This window comes from Zymoseptoria tritici, chromosome 5 (genome assembly GCF_000219625.1).
Source record: "Zymoseptoria tritici IPO323 chromosome 5, whole genome shotgun sequence".
NCBI lineage: Eukaryota > Fungi > Ascomycota > Dothideomycetes > Mycosphaerellales > Mycosphaerellaceae > Zymoseptoria > Zymoseptoria tritici.
In genome coordinates this window covers 1,357,175-1,375,965 of record NC_018214.1, presented here as the reverse complement: position 1 = coordinate 1,375,965, position 18,791 = coordinate 1,357,175, and the positions used below count along the sequence as shown (strand labels likewise).

General features: G+C 54.8%; 5 protein-coding genes across 5 annotated transcripts; 2 read left to right on the top strand and 3 right to left on the bottom strand.

The window, feature by feature from the left end:
* Nucleotides 1-972: 972 nt before the first annotated feature.
* MYCGRDRAFT_59052 (H(+)-exporting P2-type ATPase) lies at nt 973-4,777 on the bottom strand (the record flags this gene model as incomplete). Its single annotated transcript, XM_003852161.1, has 5 exons — nt 973-3,775; nt 3,932-4,136; nt 4,195-4,307; nt 4,374-4,417; nt 4,567-4,777. The coding sequence occupies 5 exons, from the start codon at nt 4,629-4,631 to the stop codon at nt 1,179-1,181; spliced, it is 3,024 nt and encodes a 1,007-aa protein (XP_003852209.1).
* Nucleotides 4,778-8,204: 3,427 nt separating this feature from the next.
* On the top strand, nt 8,205-9,965 carry MYCGRDRAFT_93251 (uncharacterized protein; the record flags this gene model as incomplete). The annotated part of the gene is made up of 2 exons (XM_003852564.1): nt 8,205-9,662; nt 9,888-9,965. The coding sequence occupies 2 exons, from the start codon at nt 8,205-8,207 to the stop codon at nt 9,963-9,965; spliced, it is 1,536 nt and encodes a 511-aa protein (XP_003852612.1).
* MYCGRDRAFT_41683 (uncharacterized protein) lies at nt 9,942-10,847 on the bottom strand (the record flags this gene model as incomplete). Its single annotated transcript, XM_003852160.1, has 1 exon — nt 9,942-10,847. One exon carries the CDS (start codon nt 10,845-10,847, stop codon nt 9,942-9,944), a length of 906 nt encoding a protein of 301 aa, XP_003852208.1.
* Nucleotides 10,848-11,678: 831 nt separating this feature from the next.
* MYCGRDRAFT_20279 (uncharacterized protein) lies at nt 11,679-14,435 on the top strand (the record flags this gene model as incomplete). The annotated part of the gene is made up of 2 exons (XM_003852565.1): nt 11,679-12,573; nt 12,646-14,435. Coding segments are annotated over 2 exons (2,685 nt in total), but the record flags the coding sequence as incomplete, so codon positions are not given.
* Nucleotides 14,436-15,658: 1,223 nt separating this feature from the next.
* Nucleotides 15,659-17,256, bottom strand: MYCGRDRAFT_23163 (uncharacterized protein; the record flags this gene model as incomplete). Its single annotated transcript, XM_003852159.1, has 2 exons — nt 15,659-17,068; nt 17,146-17,256. Coding segments are annotated over 2 exons (1,521 nt in total), but the record flags the coding sequence as incomplete, so codon positions are not given.
* Nucleotides 17,257-18,791: the final 1,535 nt, after the last annotated feature.

Here is an 18,791-nt window from a genome sequence, read left to right as displayed (position 1 = left end):
TTCACGGCGTCTTCGCAAGATCCATGGTATCCGGACCGTGTTCCAGCCCACGACTTGCAGCTCCCTGGTCCTTACTCTTTACGCTCCCGGTGCCTGGTCGATGGCTGTCGCCTCGAGTCGCACGTTCCGCAAGATTCCAAGTTCAAGGTAAGCTCAAAGATGGAGGAAGCAAGCCGACATCGTACTGTGATGCACGTCAACTCCAAGGAAAGGGAAGAGTCGAAGCATAATGCACTTCCCTGAAACAGTTCCCACAGTATCCCCTCCTACGGCAAATGGACAACAATTTCGGTAGATTCAGACGAACGATAGAAGGGACGTTCGACATCATCTCCGTGGGTCCCAAATTTCGCATCACAAGAAATTGTCCTCCACTCTCGGGCCCACATCAATCTTCGACCCAAAAACAATACACGAGGTCCAAAACAGTCCTTGAACGGCTGTCGACGGTGTCCGCGTTGGATCCGCCGGAAGTTGCGATTCGCATTGCGCCGTGAAGTCGCCGCCGCTAGACTAGAATTCGCTGTCTTCAGGATGTTCGCTTGAAGACGTTCTGTGATTTGGTGTTGAAACTGTTGAAGCGATCGCCGCAGCTCATCGCCGTCGCACAGCAAATGTCCGCCGGTGCAAATAATCGCAGATATCGCTGTCATCCCTGCGAGTCCTCAAATCCAGGATCATGCCCGCGTGAGGTCGCAGTAATCATGAGAGACCTTGTGAAATAATATTTGGTGTTGTCATTTTTGTCCGGGCAATCCTGCGCGTGTCTCCATTCGGGTCCCTTGTCGAACCCGAGATGCCGCCTCTTGCCGTGACTGGGGATCGCAAGGATCTTATCGGGAAGGTTGAGCATGCAACGGGAAACTTAAGGCACGACGTGGAGGTGACGACGGTGTTTACAAGGCCAAGACTCCCCAAGAGCAACGATGGGAAAAGGCGGTGACAGGCTCTGAGACTTCTTGAAAGACGATTGTAGTGATAAAGATGTTGAACGAAGGTTAACAGTTCAACAGCGCATTTAAGCATCTACCAGAAGATTTATGTACAGTGCACTTCGCTCCCTCAAAGACAGGAGCAGGCACCTGGAGTAGTTCCTCTCAGTAATGGAATCAACACGCGTCTGTTTCCTACTCGTACTTGTGAATTTGACAAGGAAAATGTGGTATCTCAAGAGGCGACTAGTCGTCGTCCTCGTCATCAGTGGCCTTGGTGGCCAAAGTCCATCGGGCATCGCCGTTCTCGTCACGCTCGTGCTTGAGCGCGAGCTTGCTCAGGTGGCCGATGATGTTCTCCATCTGGGTGTCGTGGAGACTGCGGTTCTGGCGTCCAAGATCTGCGAGACCGGGAATCTTGTTGAGGAGGTAGTAGGTGATGGCAATGACAATCATCACACCAATCGAGAACATCCAGACAACAACGACGGTGACGACATCGGTGTGGCCGTTGGCGGTCTGCTGGAAGGTAGACATCGGGGATGGGAGAGGGCGCTGGTAGATGCTGGAGTTGAGCCATCCGAAGATACAGAACAGGGTAGCCAGAATGTCCACTCCGAGAATGGCACCAACGAGCTGCCACGATGGGAGAGTCTGCGCACCACGGGTGATGAAGATGAGCCAGTTCTCGGTAAGAGCGATCTCCAAGAAGAGAATCTCCTCGAAGTTTCCGTAGTTCTGGATGAGACCACCGCCTGGCATGAAGAATGTACCACGGGCGATCCAGGTAGCAATAGCGAGTTCGATACCAAGGATGACGGAGATGATCCAAATCTTGGGCAATTGCCACTCGACAGGGCGCTGTTCGGAGTGGGCGTTGTCGTAGGCAATGGCGACGGTGGCCAAATCGGCGAACAGGGCGATGAAGACGATCAGCTCGGAGGCGATGACCTCGCGAATGATGATGATCGAGGTGACCAAGTAGATTTCCAGATGGAGACAGAGAGCGATACGGTATTGGATGTAGGCCTTCATGCGCTGGAAGATCTGGCGGGCAGTCTTGATGGCAAAAACGATGGTGGAGAGACCTGGGGCGAGGAAGACGATATCGGCGGCAGCCTGAGCAGCCTCGGAGGAGCCCTCGACGGCGATACCACAATCGGCCTTCTTGAGAGATGGAGCATCGTTGACACCGTCACCAGTCATGGCAGTCAAGTGACCACGCTGCTGGAGCATCTCCACGACCTGGTACTTGTGCTCGGGGAAGACCTCAGCGAAACCATCAGCACGCTCAACGAGATCGTGCTGGGTGGTGCCGGAAAGACCGCCGTGAATGAGCTTCTGCGAGTTGTAGACCTTGGTTCCGAGGGCAAGCATCTTGCAAGTCTCCTTGGCGATAGCAATGGCATCACCCGTCAACATCTTGACTGGGACACCGAGCTGCTGGGCCTCGATGATGGTCTGGGCGGTGTCCTCACGGGGAGGGTCGAACATGGAAAGCATACCGAGAAGAACCCATGGGTCGTTATTCTTCTGGTAGGCGACACCGAGAGAGCGGAAACCACGGCGAGCGAACTCAGTAGCCTTGTCCTTGAACATATCGGCGGTCTCCTTAGAACATTCGGTCAAGTTGAGAACGGCCTTGGGAGCGCCCTTGGCGCAGGTGAAGCGGTCGCCGCGGAGCGTGCAGATGGTCGTAATGCGCTTGGAGACAGGGTCGAAGGGAGTGAATTTCTCGGTCTTCCAGTCGTCCTTGAGAATGTCACGGGCCTTGGGGTAGCGCTTGAGCGTAAGAATGGTAACCTTGTCGATGGGGTCGAGCGACTTGATGTTGTGAGAAGACGCAAGGGCGGCGCAGGCCATCATCCAGTTGACGTCCTCACCCTCGGCAACGTAAGGCTCACGAATGGAGAGCTGGTTGGCAGTGAGAGTTCCGGTCTTGTCGGAGCACAGAACATCGACACCAGCGAGCGACTCAATAGCAGTGAGCTTCTGGACGATGGCTTGCTGCTTGGCGAGGTAGGCGGCACCGACGGCGAGAGTGGTGGTGGTGACGACGGGCAGACCGACAGGCACACCGATAATGAACAGGATCAGAACGTAGTGAAGGAGGGTGTTGGAGGAGGCCTCGGGGGTAGCAAGGTTGATTCCACGGAAAAAACCACCGATCCAGGCGACGAGAATCCAGAACATGACGAGAACGAGGAGCGCTGTTCCGATGCTGTTCATGATGGCCTTGAAATGTCCTTGATCCTTGGCGCCCTGGACGAGAGTAGCAGTGCGACCGATGAAGGAGAACTTGGCGGAGGTCAAGACAACACCGTAGGCCTTGCCACGCTTGCAGCCAGTGGTGTAGTAGACGGTGTCGCCCATGTACTTGTCAACGGCGAGAGACTCTCCAGTGATGGAGGACTGATCGGCGGCGATGATGGAGTGACCTTGGTGCTGGATGCCCTCACCCTCTTCACCCTCGGCGTCCTCGGAACCAGCAGGATCCTCCTCGGGGTTCAGAGCGTGCTGTTCGCGGAGCTCCTTGTACTTCTCAAAGTCCTCGGGGTGTTCGTAGTCGCAGATGAGACGAGAATCGGCTGGCACGGATTGACCCTCCTCGATGACGACAATGTCACCGGGGACGAGCTCGCGAGCCTTGATATCCTGTTCCTGACCATCACGGACGACGGTCGCCTTCATGGCAATGTCACCCTTCAGACTGGCGACGACATCGGCAGCTTGCTTTTCCTGGTACCAACCGACGGCGGCGTTGAGCAAAAGAATGGCGATAATGACACCGAAATCGATCCAAGAGCGGAGACCGGCGGCGAGGAGGACAGCGAGTTCCATGACTGCCAAGAATTAGCTTTCGCTCTGCGACAACAGGGCGGCATCGTGCAGATCAAACATGCAATGCAGCATGGCCGTTGTGCCAAGCTTTTTGCGCCCGCAAGCACTCATGACCAGCCATTGTGCATGCCGAAGTGTGAATGGATGATGAGACGTACCGTAGAGAATAGGGCCAGTGAAGAAGGTCAAGAACTTGATGAACAAGTTCTCCTTGTCGGTGGAGATTTCGTTCCAGCCAAACTTTTTCCGGCGACTCTCGACATCAGCGTTGGTGATACCCTGGCGGATGTCGGCATTGAGCCAATCCTCGGGGACGACCATGGCATCGCCATCATCTTCAGCCTTCGGGGCCTTCTTCCAGAACTGCGCGGGTTGGTCAGTGGACGAAGGGTGTGTGCGGAGAGGTGAAGTGGCAACGAACCTGCCACGGCTTCTTCTTCTGCGACTCGGCGTGCGCATTGGCGACCTCATCCTGCTGGGCGAGCTTGGGATCACGGTAGGTAGAGATGTACTTCTGGAGAGCGGTGTACTCGTCTAAATCGACAAAGTCAGATGCATTGAATTTCATGGTGCGGGTGTGGTGAATGCAGCGCGTCTTACCTAGGTCCTCGATGTTGCCAGGAGCCTGCGACCACTTGCGCGATCTATTCGAGCTTGTCAGTGATTGCCTTGCCGTGCGAGTGGATGCGCCGCGGATGCAGCTGCACGAGTGCGATTGCTGGTGGGTGGAAGGAAAGCGTCGTGGTGGTGATATCAATGCGGCGACGGCGGCGGCAGGATCAAAACAACGTACCGTTCGGGACCACCTTCGCCATTCTCCAAGTCCTTGTCGGAGAAGCTGACACGTGGAGCGGCCATTGTCCAAATCAATGGAGGGCAGCCGTGAGGGAAAGAGTGTCACTACTGTCGTGTCGGGGAGAAAGACGCGCAGCTGTAGTGGAAGAAGAGAAGAAAGCTTCGAAGGTGTGGACGGAGCTGGGGATAAAAAGGACGGACGATTGCGCGCGATAGGGCGGGCGATGCCGCGATGCCGAGCGTTGGTGGAAAATGGCAGCACAGAGAAAGCGTCAAAACGGGCGGGCGGTCGGTCGGCCTGGGTCTGGTCTGGCTGGCTTACTTGGATTTTGGGTGGGAATTTAAACCACCGGATAACAACAACAATAATGCTGGACGCTGCTGCTGCACGCCGGCGGTCCGTTTGACTGGGCACGACCTCTAATTTTTTCCACACCTTGCCTAATCTAATACGCCCATCCACGTAACGAAGCCCGCACGCACCTACTGCACTCTCCCTCGACTCAACACAACCCTGCCTTGCCGGTGAATCCTGGTGCCGGAGCCTTGCAAGCTTGGCCTTGGTCGGACCGTTCCCACTCGTGACAGATTAACTCGCAGAGGTGCTGCCAATAACGTAACCGCCGATACCGAGTCGAGCAAGCGATTCTACACGAAGGACCAGGTAACTCCAGCTAGTGGGCGGGCACTACACACAGGCTAGCCAGACGTGGGCAACGTGGTGGGTCTTGCAGGTTGGACCGTTGTGCGGAGTGAGAGGTACCGAACGAAGACCACTGTGGTCCTAGTCCTGCTCGCACATTGGAAGCAGTCCTTGAGACTTCTGGTGAGAAGCTTGGCCGTCGTACAGCGCATGCGCCAGAGGCTGGAATCGACTCCATCGATGCGGCATTTTGCGACTGGATGCAGCATCTTCGAGCCCTGCACACAGCAACGCACCCCAGGATGCTGGCGTCCAGAAGGCCCGAACAACAGCCATATGCAACGAACATCACCATCACCAAACCATGCGCCGCACTATCCCTCTCAAGCGTTGGCGGCCGGCGCCCCATCGTAAACGCACGGATCGTCCATCGATCTAGCGCGGGGTTTCACTGCGGCTTCAGCAAATGAAAGCTCGCAGCAGAGGCTTACCGATCTTTAGTAAACCTTCGAGCGGAGGCCGTGGAGGAAGCATGCATGGTGACTTGACGATGCGGCTGCGAGCTTCGGAAAGAACACGATAGCTAGCAAGACAAGATTTGTGCCCTCATCGACCCGATCGCTTGGCCTTGGAGCCAAAAGGGTCTGCTTGCATGTCGAGCACCTCCGAGTCTCGTCAAGCATATTTGGAGGTCCCATCCACTTCCTCCGGTCACCGTCTTCCGCCTTATCATCGGGGATCATCGTCGGCTGCAAGGTCACGCAGCGAGGGATTCGAATCGACACAGATCATGACGTCGCTCGGCCTGTGCGACCCGAAGGAACCCCCACCCATACCCATGCACATGCACCATGGCTGGAGGCTCGAGAGACATTGGATGGCAGACCCGCAATACGGGAAAAAGAGAAGGAAAAAAAGTAGAGTAGCGATTGCGAATACGTATGGTATCGGCGGCGCTCGTGGACGCCGATTGGCAAATTGGTTTTGTTGTCCTCGAACGGGCCGCAATCTCGCTGGACTTTGCTTGTTCAAACCTTACAAGTGCTGAGTGGACACAAAGGCCAAGAGCCGAGATGAGCTCTGGGAATTGGCAAATTTAATATTTTGAAATGCGCCCACAACAACAAATGGGCCAATCCTGCCGACATCGATGGATCGCTCTCGTTGCATTGTTGTGATGTTGGTGTTGTTGCTGTCGTTGCCGTCTTCTTATCTACGCCTCTCCGAAGTTCGGCCATGTGTTTGCCGACAGACTACGTACGTAGAGTCTCAGAGACAGCTCACTAGAACTACTCCGCATCATCCAGGTCTCAAAGTGTTTTGCCGATGGTCTGCAGCTTGCCAACCAATCCGATGGCCTCCATTGGCAATGATCTGTAGAGCATCGTTCTGCAACAGAAATATTGCCGTTCTACGCGAGTGCTTGCGCCGGTACCGTCGCGTGTTGTGCCAAAGTACCTTAGTAGTTCCAGGCCGTTCGACGGCTGCGACGGCCCTTAGCTATCCCGCGATTCGCCGACCGAAGGAGTTTGCGCAAAGCGAAGGCCGACGGACCACGGTATCAAAAAGTTCTGAGAGGCCGCATACGGTAGAAAGAACAAGCATTTGATCCAGGACCGGCCCAACAGAACTTACAGAACTAGCCGACAGAACTTCTAGCCTTGCGGCATTTATGGTCGTCGCACGTCTGTGTATGTTGCTTGTGTTGGGTGCCGCGATCCCGTCTATCTATGAAATCAAAGCCCTGCCCGCTGGTCTGGTGCCATCCAATGCGACATTTTTGTCTTCTTCCAAGCCCACATCTCGCCGACAATTACTCCACCGCCTTCGCATCCTAAGTCGGAACTCCTGGCGATGCATTCGAGTCGATGCGACCCTCGTCCGTTCACTTCCGGTGGCCCTTACCTCGCCCTGCCTTCGTCGATGCACTTCCTATCTGCGCATCGTTGCGAATGACCTCCAACTTCGTTTCACCTTCCTCTTGGCCGTCTCGTACTGTGACGCTTGGCCAGTAGCACGGAAGTCTTGGAAGGCCTCAAAAATACAACCCCGACATGCGCCTGGAGATGTTTGACATTGCTTCATTTGTGCTCCTAGGATTCGCCCCGTTCTTCGGGTGACGCTCGATGTCTTGCACCGGGTCTTGGCGGACATCGGAGTCCTCATCCTCCCACCGGCATCCCACGCACCGGATCACCGATTCTTCGATGACGATGCGCCCATGTGAAGTGACCGCTTCGCAGCGTATCCGGCTGTGACGGCATGGCCGGAGCAGCCATCGCGCAACATGCGGAGATAGCTTCTTGTCGTACAGTGCAGACTTGGCGTCAAGCGGTGGCCAACTGCCGTTCAACGGATCCTTGTCGAGGGAGAAAGCTTCCCAAGCACTTTGGGCCACTTCGCTTGTCTTCGTGACCGACTCACGTTGATCTCCTCGTACCAACTGACCAGACAGGTACCTTGAGGATTTGTGGCAGGAAAACGAGCGGTAGATGATGTTCGCTTCGTGCGACTCGTATTCTTCGGCGGTTTGCAAGGCAAGAGATGGGCTATATGCCCGAGGCAGAAGCATTCTCAATCTGGAGCGATACGACAAGTCTGGGAGGAAGCAGGCGCAGGTCAGAGTTGAGCAGAGGAAGAGGATAAGGCCGGTAGGAGGAAGCCCGTTTTCGTACTTCAATCTCAAGCTCTCGATATTTCGGCAACTCGTTGCTGTGCCAATTTCTATATTCCACAAAATGGAGAGCAGCAGGATGGAGCAGTCCAAAGTGCCCAGTCACTTGAGACAGTTCCATCGCGTACGCTCATGCTCCAGACCTACTGACTCCCAATATCTCTACACACCACAGCAGACGAGGTACCAGTTGATCCCTCCGGAGATTAGTCCGCCGCACCTACGAATACCACCGAGACGGAGCGTCCGCAAGACATTGAAAGCGATCATCCTCAAGGACTAGCGATCCCTCACAGATCCTTCGCCGCCCGGATTGGCGATGACTACAACGCGACCAGAACCCATTCGAATGAAGGACTCCGACGACTACATCACCGCTCGACACGCCAATCCCAAAACGGGGGCCATATCGCCAAGTCTCGGACCTCGAACACCAGGCAGTAATCTCAGTACATTCACGCCTGCGTCACCTGGAGAAGCGCTGAAGCTCCGCAGCCTTGGGCAAGAATCGCCCACAGCGAATGCAAGAGACAGACATGCTTATAGTCGAGCGAACGAAAGCAGGAATCTCAGCGGTGCACATATCAAGCACAGTGTGGAGCCGCAGACATGGCATTACAATACTGTTGGTCAGGCAAGAGGAGGTGCCGCAGTTCCATACGTAAGAAGAGATGTCAAGAGAAAGGATATACCACACTCGCCGCATCCGCCTGAGCCAGATAAATTGGTGCACATGCCTTCAGCGGAGGAACCGCAGCCCTTTGCATACCCAGGCTATTCTTCCGAGCAGATTGACGCTCTGGAGCATTACCGATGCAAATCTCCCCGAGTTTCTAGCGATGGCTATGACCAACGGCTCCTGCTGAAAACAAAGGATGTAGGAGTGCCCCATGTCTGCACATGTCGGACCGCCGAGATTGAGCACTGCACGAACTCAGACATCTCCTCTGTATGCGCGTGCCCGAAGTACTTTCGACCCTATCAGGGTGCTCCGAGCCAGCATGCAGCTGGCGAAGTCCCGCCGATCAAAGTCCGCAAAAGACGAGGCGGCAGTGGAGGGAATTATCGGGTTGACGCTGGGAGAGGACCACCGCCGAGCGGCATGCCAAATGGCACCGTTGAGGAGGTCACAATCATTTCCTCGCCCTTGGCCACGAGAAATGGCAAGGGCCAGCCATCTCGGACTCTACCTGGAGCCTTTCCGAACTGCAGCGCAAAGACACCATGTTGCGAGCTTCATGCAGTGTCGGCGAAGCTCTTGTCCTCGATCGACTTGGCGCCGAGAACAAAATACGGCGAGCATGCTCCTCTACACGACCAGGACGTCTGTAGGGGTGCGTCCTCGGAGTTGATGCAGATGCTTCCACCAGTGGATCTGGTCCGCCCTGAACTTGCGGCGGTGCTCGGAGCAAGAGACGCTCGTCGAGCAGACTACCACAGGACTAACAAGTCCGTTGGAAGGAGTTGCTCGCTGGGATGTCAGCGAGATGGAAGTACAGGGCAATGCACTGGGCGTCGAGACACATCGCAGACCTCAGCAGCGCCAGAGGAGCAGGCCTCCCTCCCGAAGATACCACCTCAATACCTCGAACAAGCAGAGGAGTTCGTCATCAGTATCATCACTTCTATCCTCTGCTATCTTCGCGACATTCAGCTGCCGAAGAGTGACCTGGCTGAGACTCTCACTTCACCCACCGCCACCGTCAAAGAGAAGGCTAAGGCGTTGAAAGCTGCATTGTCGTTGGCGGGACATGTTCTCGCCATCGGCATGACACTGGTTCTAGCGTGGAAGGTGAGTGCAGCTGTAATGCAGGTTGTGGAAAATTATGGTGTGGCCTTTGGCTGTGCCATTGCGGGCTTGGGGTTGGTTCTTTGGCGTGCTCTAGAGGCTCAGGGGGCGGGTGCGTGCTCGTTCGCTTCTGGTAAGATCAGTAGATGCGATAGCAATACGGCACAAATAAGGTAACGGCGAGGTCGTCTGCGCATTACTGTAATGTAACAGGGTATCTTGATCATTCACAATTCGCTATTCAGCGATAGTCGTGCCTCCACGGACTCAATCGTCTCCGCCAGCTTCTGAAGCGGCCTCGACACCACCGGTAGCAGCGTCCTTTGGCTTCCTCTTCCGTTTCCGCTTCTTCGTTGCATCTCCTCCGGTCTCTCTATCCTCAGCTGCTCCGCCTAATAACCCAGCCTTCTCTGCTGCTTGCGGATCCTTCTTCATCACCTTCCTCAGAGCCGCTTTCTCCCCTTCCTTTTCCTCCGCCTTTCCGCTCTTCGCTTTCTTCGCGCTCAAGGGATTTGGTCCCTTGGGACCCTTGACCTTTCTCTTCTTCGCCTCGACTTTCTCTTGTCTCTCCTCCCCATCCGCCTCATCGTCCTCGCCCCTCTTCCTCTTCTCACCACCACCCGTCTCCCTGCGTCCCACCAGGCCCGCCCTGATCTTGCTCTTCTCCTCTCGTTCTCTGACCTCCTCCGTCGCCTGCGCCATTGGCTCCAACACCATCACGCTCCTCTTCACATACACCAACGGCGTGCCGACCACCTTCCTCAACGCCTTGCGCACTTCATCCAGCTGACTGGCGACCACATACCGATGTCGATTCGTCCCGCTCCCTTTCGGATCTACGACACTCATGATACACTCAAATTCGCTCAGCGGCTGTTCCAACTCGTGATGTCCACACCGTCTTCGCTCCGCCTGTTTCGCAACTTCTATGCACTGATCTTTGGTGGGTGATGCGGGTGCGTTGTAGAGGTGTCGTATGCTGCATTGTGTAATCATGGGTTTGATCTCTCCGTGGAGGGTGGAGGAGAGCATGTGGCCGAGAGACATCTTAAAGGCAGAGCCGGAGGTGATGATGCCGGAGTCGAGGAGGACTTGGTAGGGTTCGCGGAAGGAGAAGTTGAGTTGGTATTGTTGCATGAGTTTGCGGTATTGCTTCGAGCGTTTGCCGCGCATGATGGGCGGATGTTGTGATAGAAGGGCGCGACGTGCGAAATGGTGGGTTCGAAGAGAAGGTCGAAGTGTCTGAACAATTGAAGATCTTCAATAAATTTTAAGGTTCTGCCGCTGCGGAAGGCGTTTGTGGAGAGGCGGCGGCGGGCTGCAGGGACAGGGACGACAGCGCGATGATGTCTGTCTTGTGAATCATTGCTCGACTCTGTGAAAGTGTGTCACGTTGTTTCGTTCGAGGATTGCATACGATATACTGCGAGCACAATTTGATTCCTTACAGATCTGACAATAGGCCGAGATCCTACTATACACGCTTCCGGATAAAGAAGAGCTACCTACCCGCCGGTGACTTTGCTTCGATCTCAACAGACTCTCATCCCTGCCCCGCAGAACAGCATATCTACGGATCCTGACGAGCGCTTTCGAAAGAATACATGGTGTATGGCTATGATGGAATGAACAACCAGCATGCCCACAGTTCCGCCGCAAGATGCGGAACCACAGCAGTCGCAAACCGAGGCACAATCACCACAATCACCTGAAGCTACACATACTAGACGGCCTAGCGAAGCACCGAGCGTGAGGAGTCTAAACAGGGTGGTCTCGAGGGAGCAGAAACATGACGAGCCGCAAGCGGAACCACCAGTCGCGGACGAGTTTGGTTTACCGGCGAGGCCACCGAGGAGGAGACAGTATACTCTAGGGGAGTTGGATACACCGGACGAGATACGGGAGAATGTGTTACAGGAGATAGAGGAGGCTGAAGGGGAGCAAGGGGTTGTGAAGAAGGATGAGGAGGCTTCTGCTGAGAAGAAGAGTGCGCCAGTCGAGCAGGAGACGGAAGCGAACGATGTTGCAGCGAAGGACAAACAGCCGGCTCCTGCGCAACTCCATGATGCCGCAGACCAAGCGAGTAAGGCGAAAGAGGACGACGAGTCTACTGCATCTCCCCCGAGATCTATAGCGAAACACGCCCAGAAACCCTCCATAGCCAGCGTTTCCGAATTCTCCCACCAGCCCATTCCTGAACGACTCTCCACGGACGATTCTAAGCCCGACGAAGAGGATGAATGGCAAGAGATGCCCGCTTTGGCCACACATCGTATCTACGACGACTGGGGCAAAGTGCTGGCGAAAGAGTACGGCGAAGTCGAGGATGAAACGGTCAAGTACGGCACACTAGGCGGTGCCGGCAAGGGATACAGTCGCGTACAGATGGAGGAGGATGCAAAGTCCGCTACGAGTCTGGACGATCATACAGCATATCTGTTCAAGGATGGGTATTCGCGGAACGTACTGGTGGAAGAGGATGATGACGATGGGAGAGATCTGCTGTCGCAAATGCAGACCACAAAGGAATTGCTTACAGAAGGCCAACGGATCGCATATGTAGGAGTGGTGAGGCTGTCGCTCGCTCAGATGGCGAAACAGATTGCCGAGCTGGAGCATACGAAAGGCACGAAGAAAGAGCTGGAGACCGCCCTCGAGGCGATGCGCATGTGGAGTCAGAAGATCATGTTGCGGCTATATAATCACATGGAGATCGACGCGAGAGAGCAGATCATGGTGGAGCAATTGGCGGATCATGGAGTGCTCCCAGAGGATTTGACGCCGGCATTGATGCAGAATGCGAGGGTGAAGAATCCAAAGATGGAAGAGGAGGACGAAGCTTCGCAGCCCGGATCTGCAAGACAGTCGGTATCTTCTCCTCTACCGTCAAGACCGACGAGTGCGATTGGACGCGGGCCGTCGTCGAATAATGTGTCTGCTGCACCATCGAAGCCTTCTACGCCTGCGCCAGTAGAGTCAAAACCTGCTACACCTGCCGCAGAGGATGCTCCACCACCAGCATATCACGAGCACACGGCTGATGAGCTGACCATACAAGACCCGGACGACCTACAAGACGAGAAGAATCTCGACTTGGACATCAGATGGACCGTGCTATGTGATCTGTTCCTGCTTCTCATCGCAGACAGCACCTACGATGCCCGCTCAAGGCAGCTTCTGGAGCACGTCGGCAAAGCGCTCTCGGTCGAATGGCAAGACATCTGCCGCTTCGAAAAGCGAGTCACTGACGCACTAGAAATGCAAGAACAAGGCGACAAGGAAAATTGGAACGAAGACGAGCACCTTGATGCTCGCCGTAAAGCAGCACGAAATCGCCGACTGATGGTCATGGGAATGTGTACCGTCGGTGGCGGTCTAGTCATCGGTCTCAGCGCTGGCCTCCTCGCGCCTGTCATTGGAGCTGGTCTCGCGGCGGGCTTCACCACCATCGGCGTGGCCGGCACGGGAGGATTTCTCGGAGGCACTGGTGCTGCCGCTCTGATCGGTACTACCGGTACGCTCATAGGAGGCAAAATCGGCCTGACCACGAGCCACCGACGAACAGGCGCCGTCAAAACCTACGAGTACAAACCGCTCTTCAACAACAAACGCGTCAACCTCATCGTGACAGTAGCAGGCTGGATGACGGGCAAAGTCGACGACGTGCGCCTCCCCTTTAGCACCATCGACCCAGTCATGGGCGACATCTACTCGGTCAATTGGGAACCCGAAATGCTGCAGTCGACCGGGCAGACCATACAAATCCTCGGCACCGAAGCTCTCACTCAGACGATTCAACAAGTCCTCGGCGCCACCATCCTCACCACCCTCATGGCCGGCCTCTCCACGCCCATGATCCTCGCCAAAATGTCCTATCTCATCGACAACCCCTGGACCGTCTCCCTCGCCCGCGCCGACGCCACGGGCCTCATCCTCGCGGACTCGATCATCGACCGTAACCTCGGCGTCCGACCCATCACCCTCGTGGGCTTCAGTCTCGGCTCCCGCGTCATCTTCTCCTGTTTGAAAGAACTCGCTCGAAGAGGTGCATTCGGCCTGATTCAAAACGTCTACATGTTCGGATCCCCGGTGGTGGTCAAGAAAGACGAGTACATCCGCGCCCGCAGCGTTGTCCACGGCCGCTTCGTCAACGGCTACGCGACCAACGACTGGATTCTCGGCTACCTCTTCCGCGCCACCTCGGGAGGCATCATGCGTGTCGCGGGTCTCGCGAGCGTGGACGTCACGGGGATTGAGAACATCAACGTCACGGAACATGTCCCCGGCCACATGGCGTATCGCGCGATGATGCCTACTCTCCTCTCCAACGCGGGCTGGGCGGTGGAATCGCTCGAGTACACGGAGATTGAAGACCCGGATCCGGATAATCACGATAAACGACAGAGGGAATTGCTGAACGAGATTGAAGAGGCGAGACGACAGTTGGATGAACAACCCGAGAAGAAAGGGTTCAAAGCGTTCTTTTCGAGGAAGAAGGCGACGCAGAAGAAAGTCTGGGAGACGTATGATGAGCGGAACGCTCGCGTCCTCGAAGGCGACGAAAAAGCCGCGGAGCAACTCGCGCAGGAGTCGTTGGCCAAGGAGGCGAATGTCATGTTCGACGTGGACGCTATACGAAAAGAAGCATTGGCGCTCGCAATTCAACGACCCAGCGACATTGAAGAGATCAAACAACATCTCAGCGTGAGGGAGATTAAGAGTACCATGCCCGCGTTGAAGGTGGACTTGAACTCTTCGCCTACGAGTCCGACGAATGGACAGTGGAGGAATAGTTTTCATGGGGAGAGTGAGGCGAGTTCATCCGGACGACCGAGTTTCGCGCAGGCGAAGAGTTATGGCGGGATTGTCTCACAGGCTACCGTAGCGGAAACCAAGGATGGAAAGGAGGAGAATGTCACGATGGAGTTTGAAGACTCCGCTCCTCCTCCTCCTCCTTCTCCTTTTAAAAGGGAAGCGAACCGTTCGTTCACCGCTCCGGGAGGTGGGGGGACTTGGACTTTTTCTGATCGAGGGGAGAATGGCTCAGCTTATCAGACTCCGTTGCGGGGACAGACTCCTGATCCGCCCAGGTCGATGGCATCAGCGGCGACGGCGACGAGTTCGCCTCCTCCGCTGCTGGGGAATGTGGATCATAATCCTTGGGGTGAGAATGAGGAGGAGGTGGAGGTGGATGTGGATGATCCGAGATTTGGAAAGGAGAGGGGGGAGGTTACTTTGACGTTTTGAAATTTTGAGGAACGGGAACCGGTTGGTCTGATGGTGGAGGATATGTTGGGCATGGGAAAGCGGTTGGACGTTGGCGTCCCACGAGTGATGGATGGTGAAGTCTTGGAGACTAGCCATGATGGGTTGAAGGGTTCTTCGGGACGTTTGGTAACCCCCCTCCCTGCCTTTTACTCGTTGGATTCGAGTGGGTGGGTTCATTGATAACTCGTGGTTGGAATAGAGGGTGTATATAGTCGGATCCATGGAAGCAGGCATGCAAGATGCAGACGAATTTTTTGAAGCAAAGAATATGGCTCTCGTTGACGTGCGAGAGAGAATTCAGCATAGAGTATCATCAGCATTGTCAAGGACTTGGCCGAGAATACTTGTATGAGCTGAGAATATTCCACCACATCCTTGATTTCGCATGTACATACTTTCTTCTCCTTGGTCGAAGAACTCTGCCCAGCTTCATAGATCATATAGCCGAAGCTGTTCTCTCTCAAAATTGGAGACATCCGAGCTTTTCGATCGCTATTCCCCAGAGCGGAAGACATTCATTACCCTCCCAATTCGTGTCCTAGACATTATCTGGGTTTTCCTCCATTCTGTTCTTGTTGTTCCACTCTTCTTTCTTCGTACTGTTGTACCGTCTGCCAACTCTCATCTCACTCCCCACCTACCTACAACTCCTCCTCAGCGGACTTCTCCTTCTTCCCCTTCTTTCCCTTGCCACCCTTTGACTTCTTGTGATCAGCCACCAAGTCTCCCAATCTCTTCTCCATGGTATCCCGTCCCTCCATCGTCCGCCAGACGTAATGCGGCGCCTTCTTGACGACATCCCAGGAGATGAGCTTGCCGGTAATCTTCGTCAAGTCACGCTGCTTGTTGGCCCACTCATCGTCTTTCGAAACGTGGTACCCCGACGAGACGACCACGAGAGGAGTGTCCTCCGCTTGGATCGTACGAGCAGTGTTGATGTCCGCGCGAGTAAAGGAGTTGGCGACGAGGTTCTCCTGCAACATGGCTTTGAGGCGCTTGCCGCTCTGCTGGTTGTTCTTGCCGTAGACGCGGTCTTCCTTGGTCTGGCCACCAAAGAGGGAGCCAATGATTCGTCGGATGCCGAGAGGGGAGATGATGCCGTAACCCCAGAGGAGGAATCCTCGCGTGGGAGATGCCATGCGGTAGAGGAGGTCCTCATGCAGCGGGTCGACCATCATGATTCCGGCAATGTCGCGGGGTTTGCGGGCGGAGAAGATGCGGGAGACGATGCTGCCGTATCCAGCGGAGACGAGGATCCAGGGACCTTCTTCGCCGGTGATGGCGAGGACTTCGGCGAGGTTGTCGGCGGCCATGCCCGCGGAGTGAGGAGATGGAGCGTTGTCGGACCAAGCGTAGCCCGGGCGGTCCCAGTAGCAGTAGCGGTCGATGGTGCCGTTTTTGACGGCGTTGTAGGCCCAGTGTTCGAAGTCGTACTCGACGGGATCTTCGGCGGATTCGATGAGGACGGTGGGAGTGCGGTGGCCGGAAGAGTCGGTGGTCGCATTGCCGTAGCAGGAGAAGTGGACTTCGTACTTGTGGCTGTCGACAGCGTAGCGCTTGCCGTCCATCTTAAGACCGGCATCGAGACTGCGGATGACCAGAGTGCAGGTCATGAGGATGGTGATGAGGATGAAGACGACGTTGATGACGGTGGAAGCGAGGACGGCGAGCCACTCCACGAGGGTACGCTTTGTCTCGGGACGGCCGGTGAGACGCTCCTCTTCCTCCTTCTTGCCCCATGCGACGGTGCGGTCGGTGATGATGCAAAAGGTGGCCATGAGAGTGGTCCAGACGGCGCTGGCGACACCAGGAGCACTCTCCTCAGCGCGAAGACGAGGGACCGAGACGATGATGATGACATCGACCAGGAGGATCAAGGCGAGGACACCCTGGGTAATGCGCATGGCCAAGCTGGGACCGGAGAAGAACATGAGGGTGTTGAGGAGGATGCCCAGAGTGAGGCAGGTGAAAGCAAAGTCGAAGAAGCCGGAGCCACGGGTGTTGAGGCCGGGCGGGGAGACGAAGATGCTCACGAGGAGGAGCACCCACCAGAGGAAGGAGATGGCGAGGAAGAGGATGGAGAGGTAGCGGAGGAAGCGGACGGTCCAGAGGTTGTATGGTGAGACCTGTAGGGAGGGATTAGTACTGAGAGATGCAAAGTGAAGTGCATTGAAGATGAGGATGTCAAGATCTCTCTACTCACAGCGGGGTCATCTGGATCGAGGTAGCCATCGCCATGAGGACGATGGCGAGTGTCCGGCAGCAGCCTGTCTCTCTCGGTGGGCTCGGGCCTCATTCTGTCGTCGGAATTGCGGACGACGAGGACGTCGGGGTTGTTGCTGCTGTCGCCGTTTGGATGCGATTCTTCCGGGTTGGTGCCGGTGTCGGATTTCTTGGAGCCCCAGAGCGTGCTCATAGTGGGTGAGGGAGAGGGCGGAGGGCGGAGGAGTGAAGGGACTATACAGCGATGGTGAGGAAGAGGGTGGTGGAGGCAGCAAGAAGGTGGACGAGGATGGATGGATGAGTCTGGATGAGTGAGTTCTGGCACTTGTGGCTGGTGGACCATCTCTCTCGGTGATCTCATCGCCCATCGCCCAGACTCAGAGCTTCAGCCACGCGCCTCACGCTAGTTCTAGTCCAAGGTAGCAGTCGACTCGTTAGGGCTCGTGAAGCCTTATTAACGCATCTTACCACTCATAAACGGCGTGATATCCTGGGTATTAGTCTACCCGCACCACTAATATCTAGGCTATCTAATTACTTATTAGTAAGGGCCGAGCCTTATTAATTGCAGCCGCTCCGAGAGTATGTTTATAGTCTAACTATTTAAAAGGTGTTGTTTAATGCTTACTATTGCATTAGTCGCCGCGGAAGTCGCGGATCCGAAGTATACCCGCCGTCGTAAGCCGAAGTCTTAGCGGCCGACGATATACGATTCTTAAACATCTATAGTACTACAACACTACTAAACTATTACTAATATTTATCGATAGTATCTTAAATTACGCGGAACATTATGTCTAATTAGCTTACTAAACGTTAGAATGCCGCCGTAGCGCGCGTACGCGCGACGAACGACGCTACGCGACCTTAGCGTACTAAGGACGCCTACGATAGTCGAATTAAGGAATTTAAGGTAATCCGGCTATCTTATACGTCTATATATAGCGACTGTAGAGCGATCTAACGGCTATATAGCGCTAGTACGTAGACTCCGGCTTTACCGACGGCGATACCGTTACCGAGAATAAGGCTATCTTCTTCCTTAAGACTTAGGTTATCGGTAGAAGCCCTCTAAGGATAACTAAGACTTAGATAGCTACTAAGGCTAGTAGTAAGGACGTTCGTATTAGAGCTACTTTATTAAAGTAGTATGTTAATGCTATTACGCACCTTTAGCGTAAGTAGTTTGCTACTAGCCCTCGTACTAGTTAGTAGAAGTACTAGAAGAGCGACATTATCCCTTAGATACTAAGGACGTAGAAGGTAGTAAGTCTAAACGTATATCTATAGAGCTATAGAGCTATAGCGTTGTATAATACTAACCGTTTATACGCTCTAGCTCGAGCACTAACGCCGGCTTAATAATAATAAGGATAGAGCGGCTAACCGGCTTAATTAGACGTACGACTAAGACGAGTTCTAAACCCTTATTAACTCCTTCTAGCATTAAGAGCCTATACGCTATCTCTTTAGCAACATGCGTGCTCTAACGGACCTTATAATACGGTACTTCTTACTCGTTCGCGGTAATAATATAAGGAACGCCGACCTTATAGATTTAACCGGTTATCTACTACCGAACGAGGGCCCTTACGACTACGTTATACTAGTATTTAGTCTAGTACG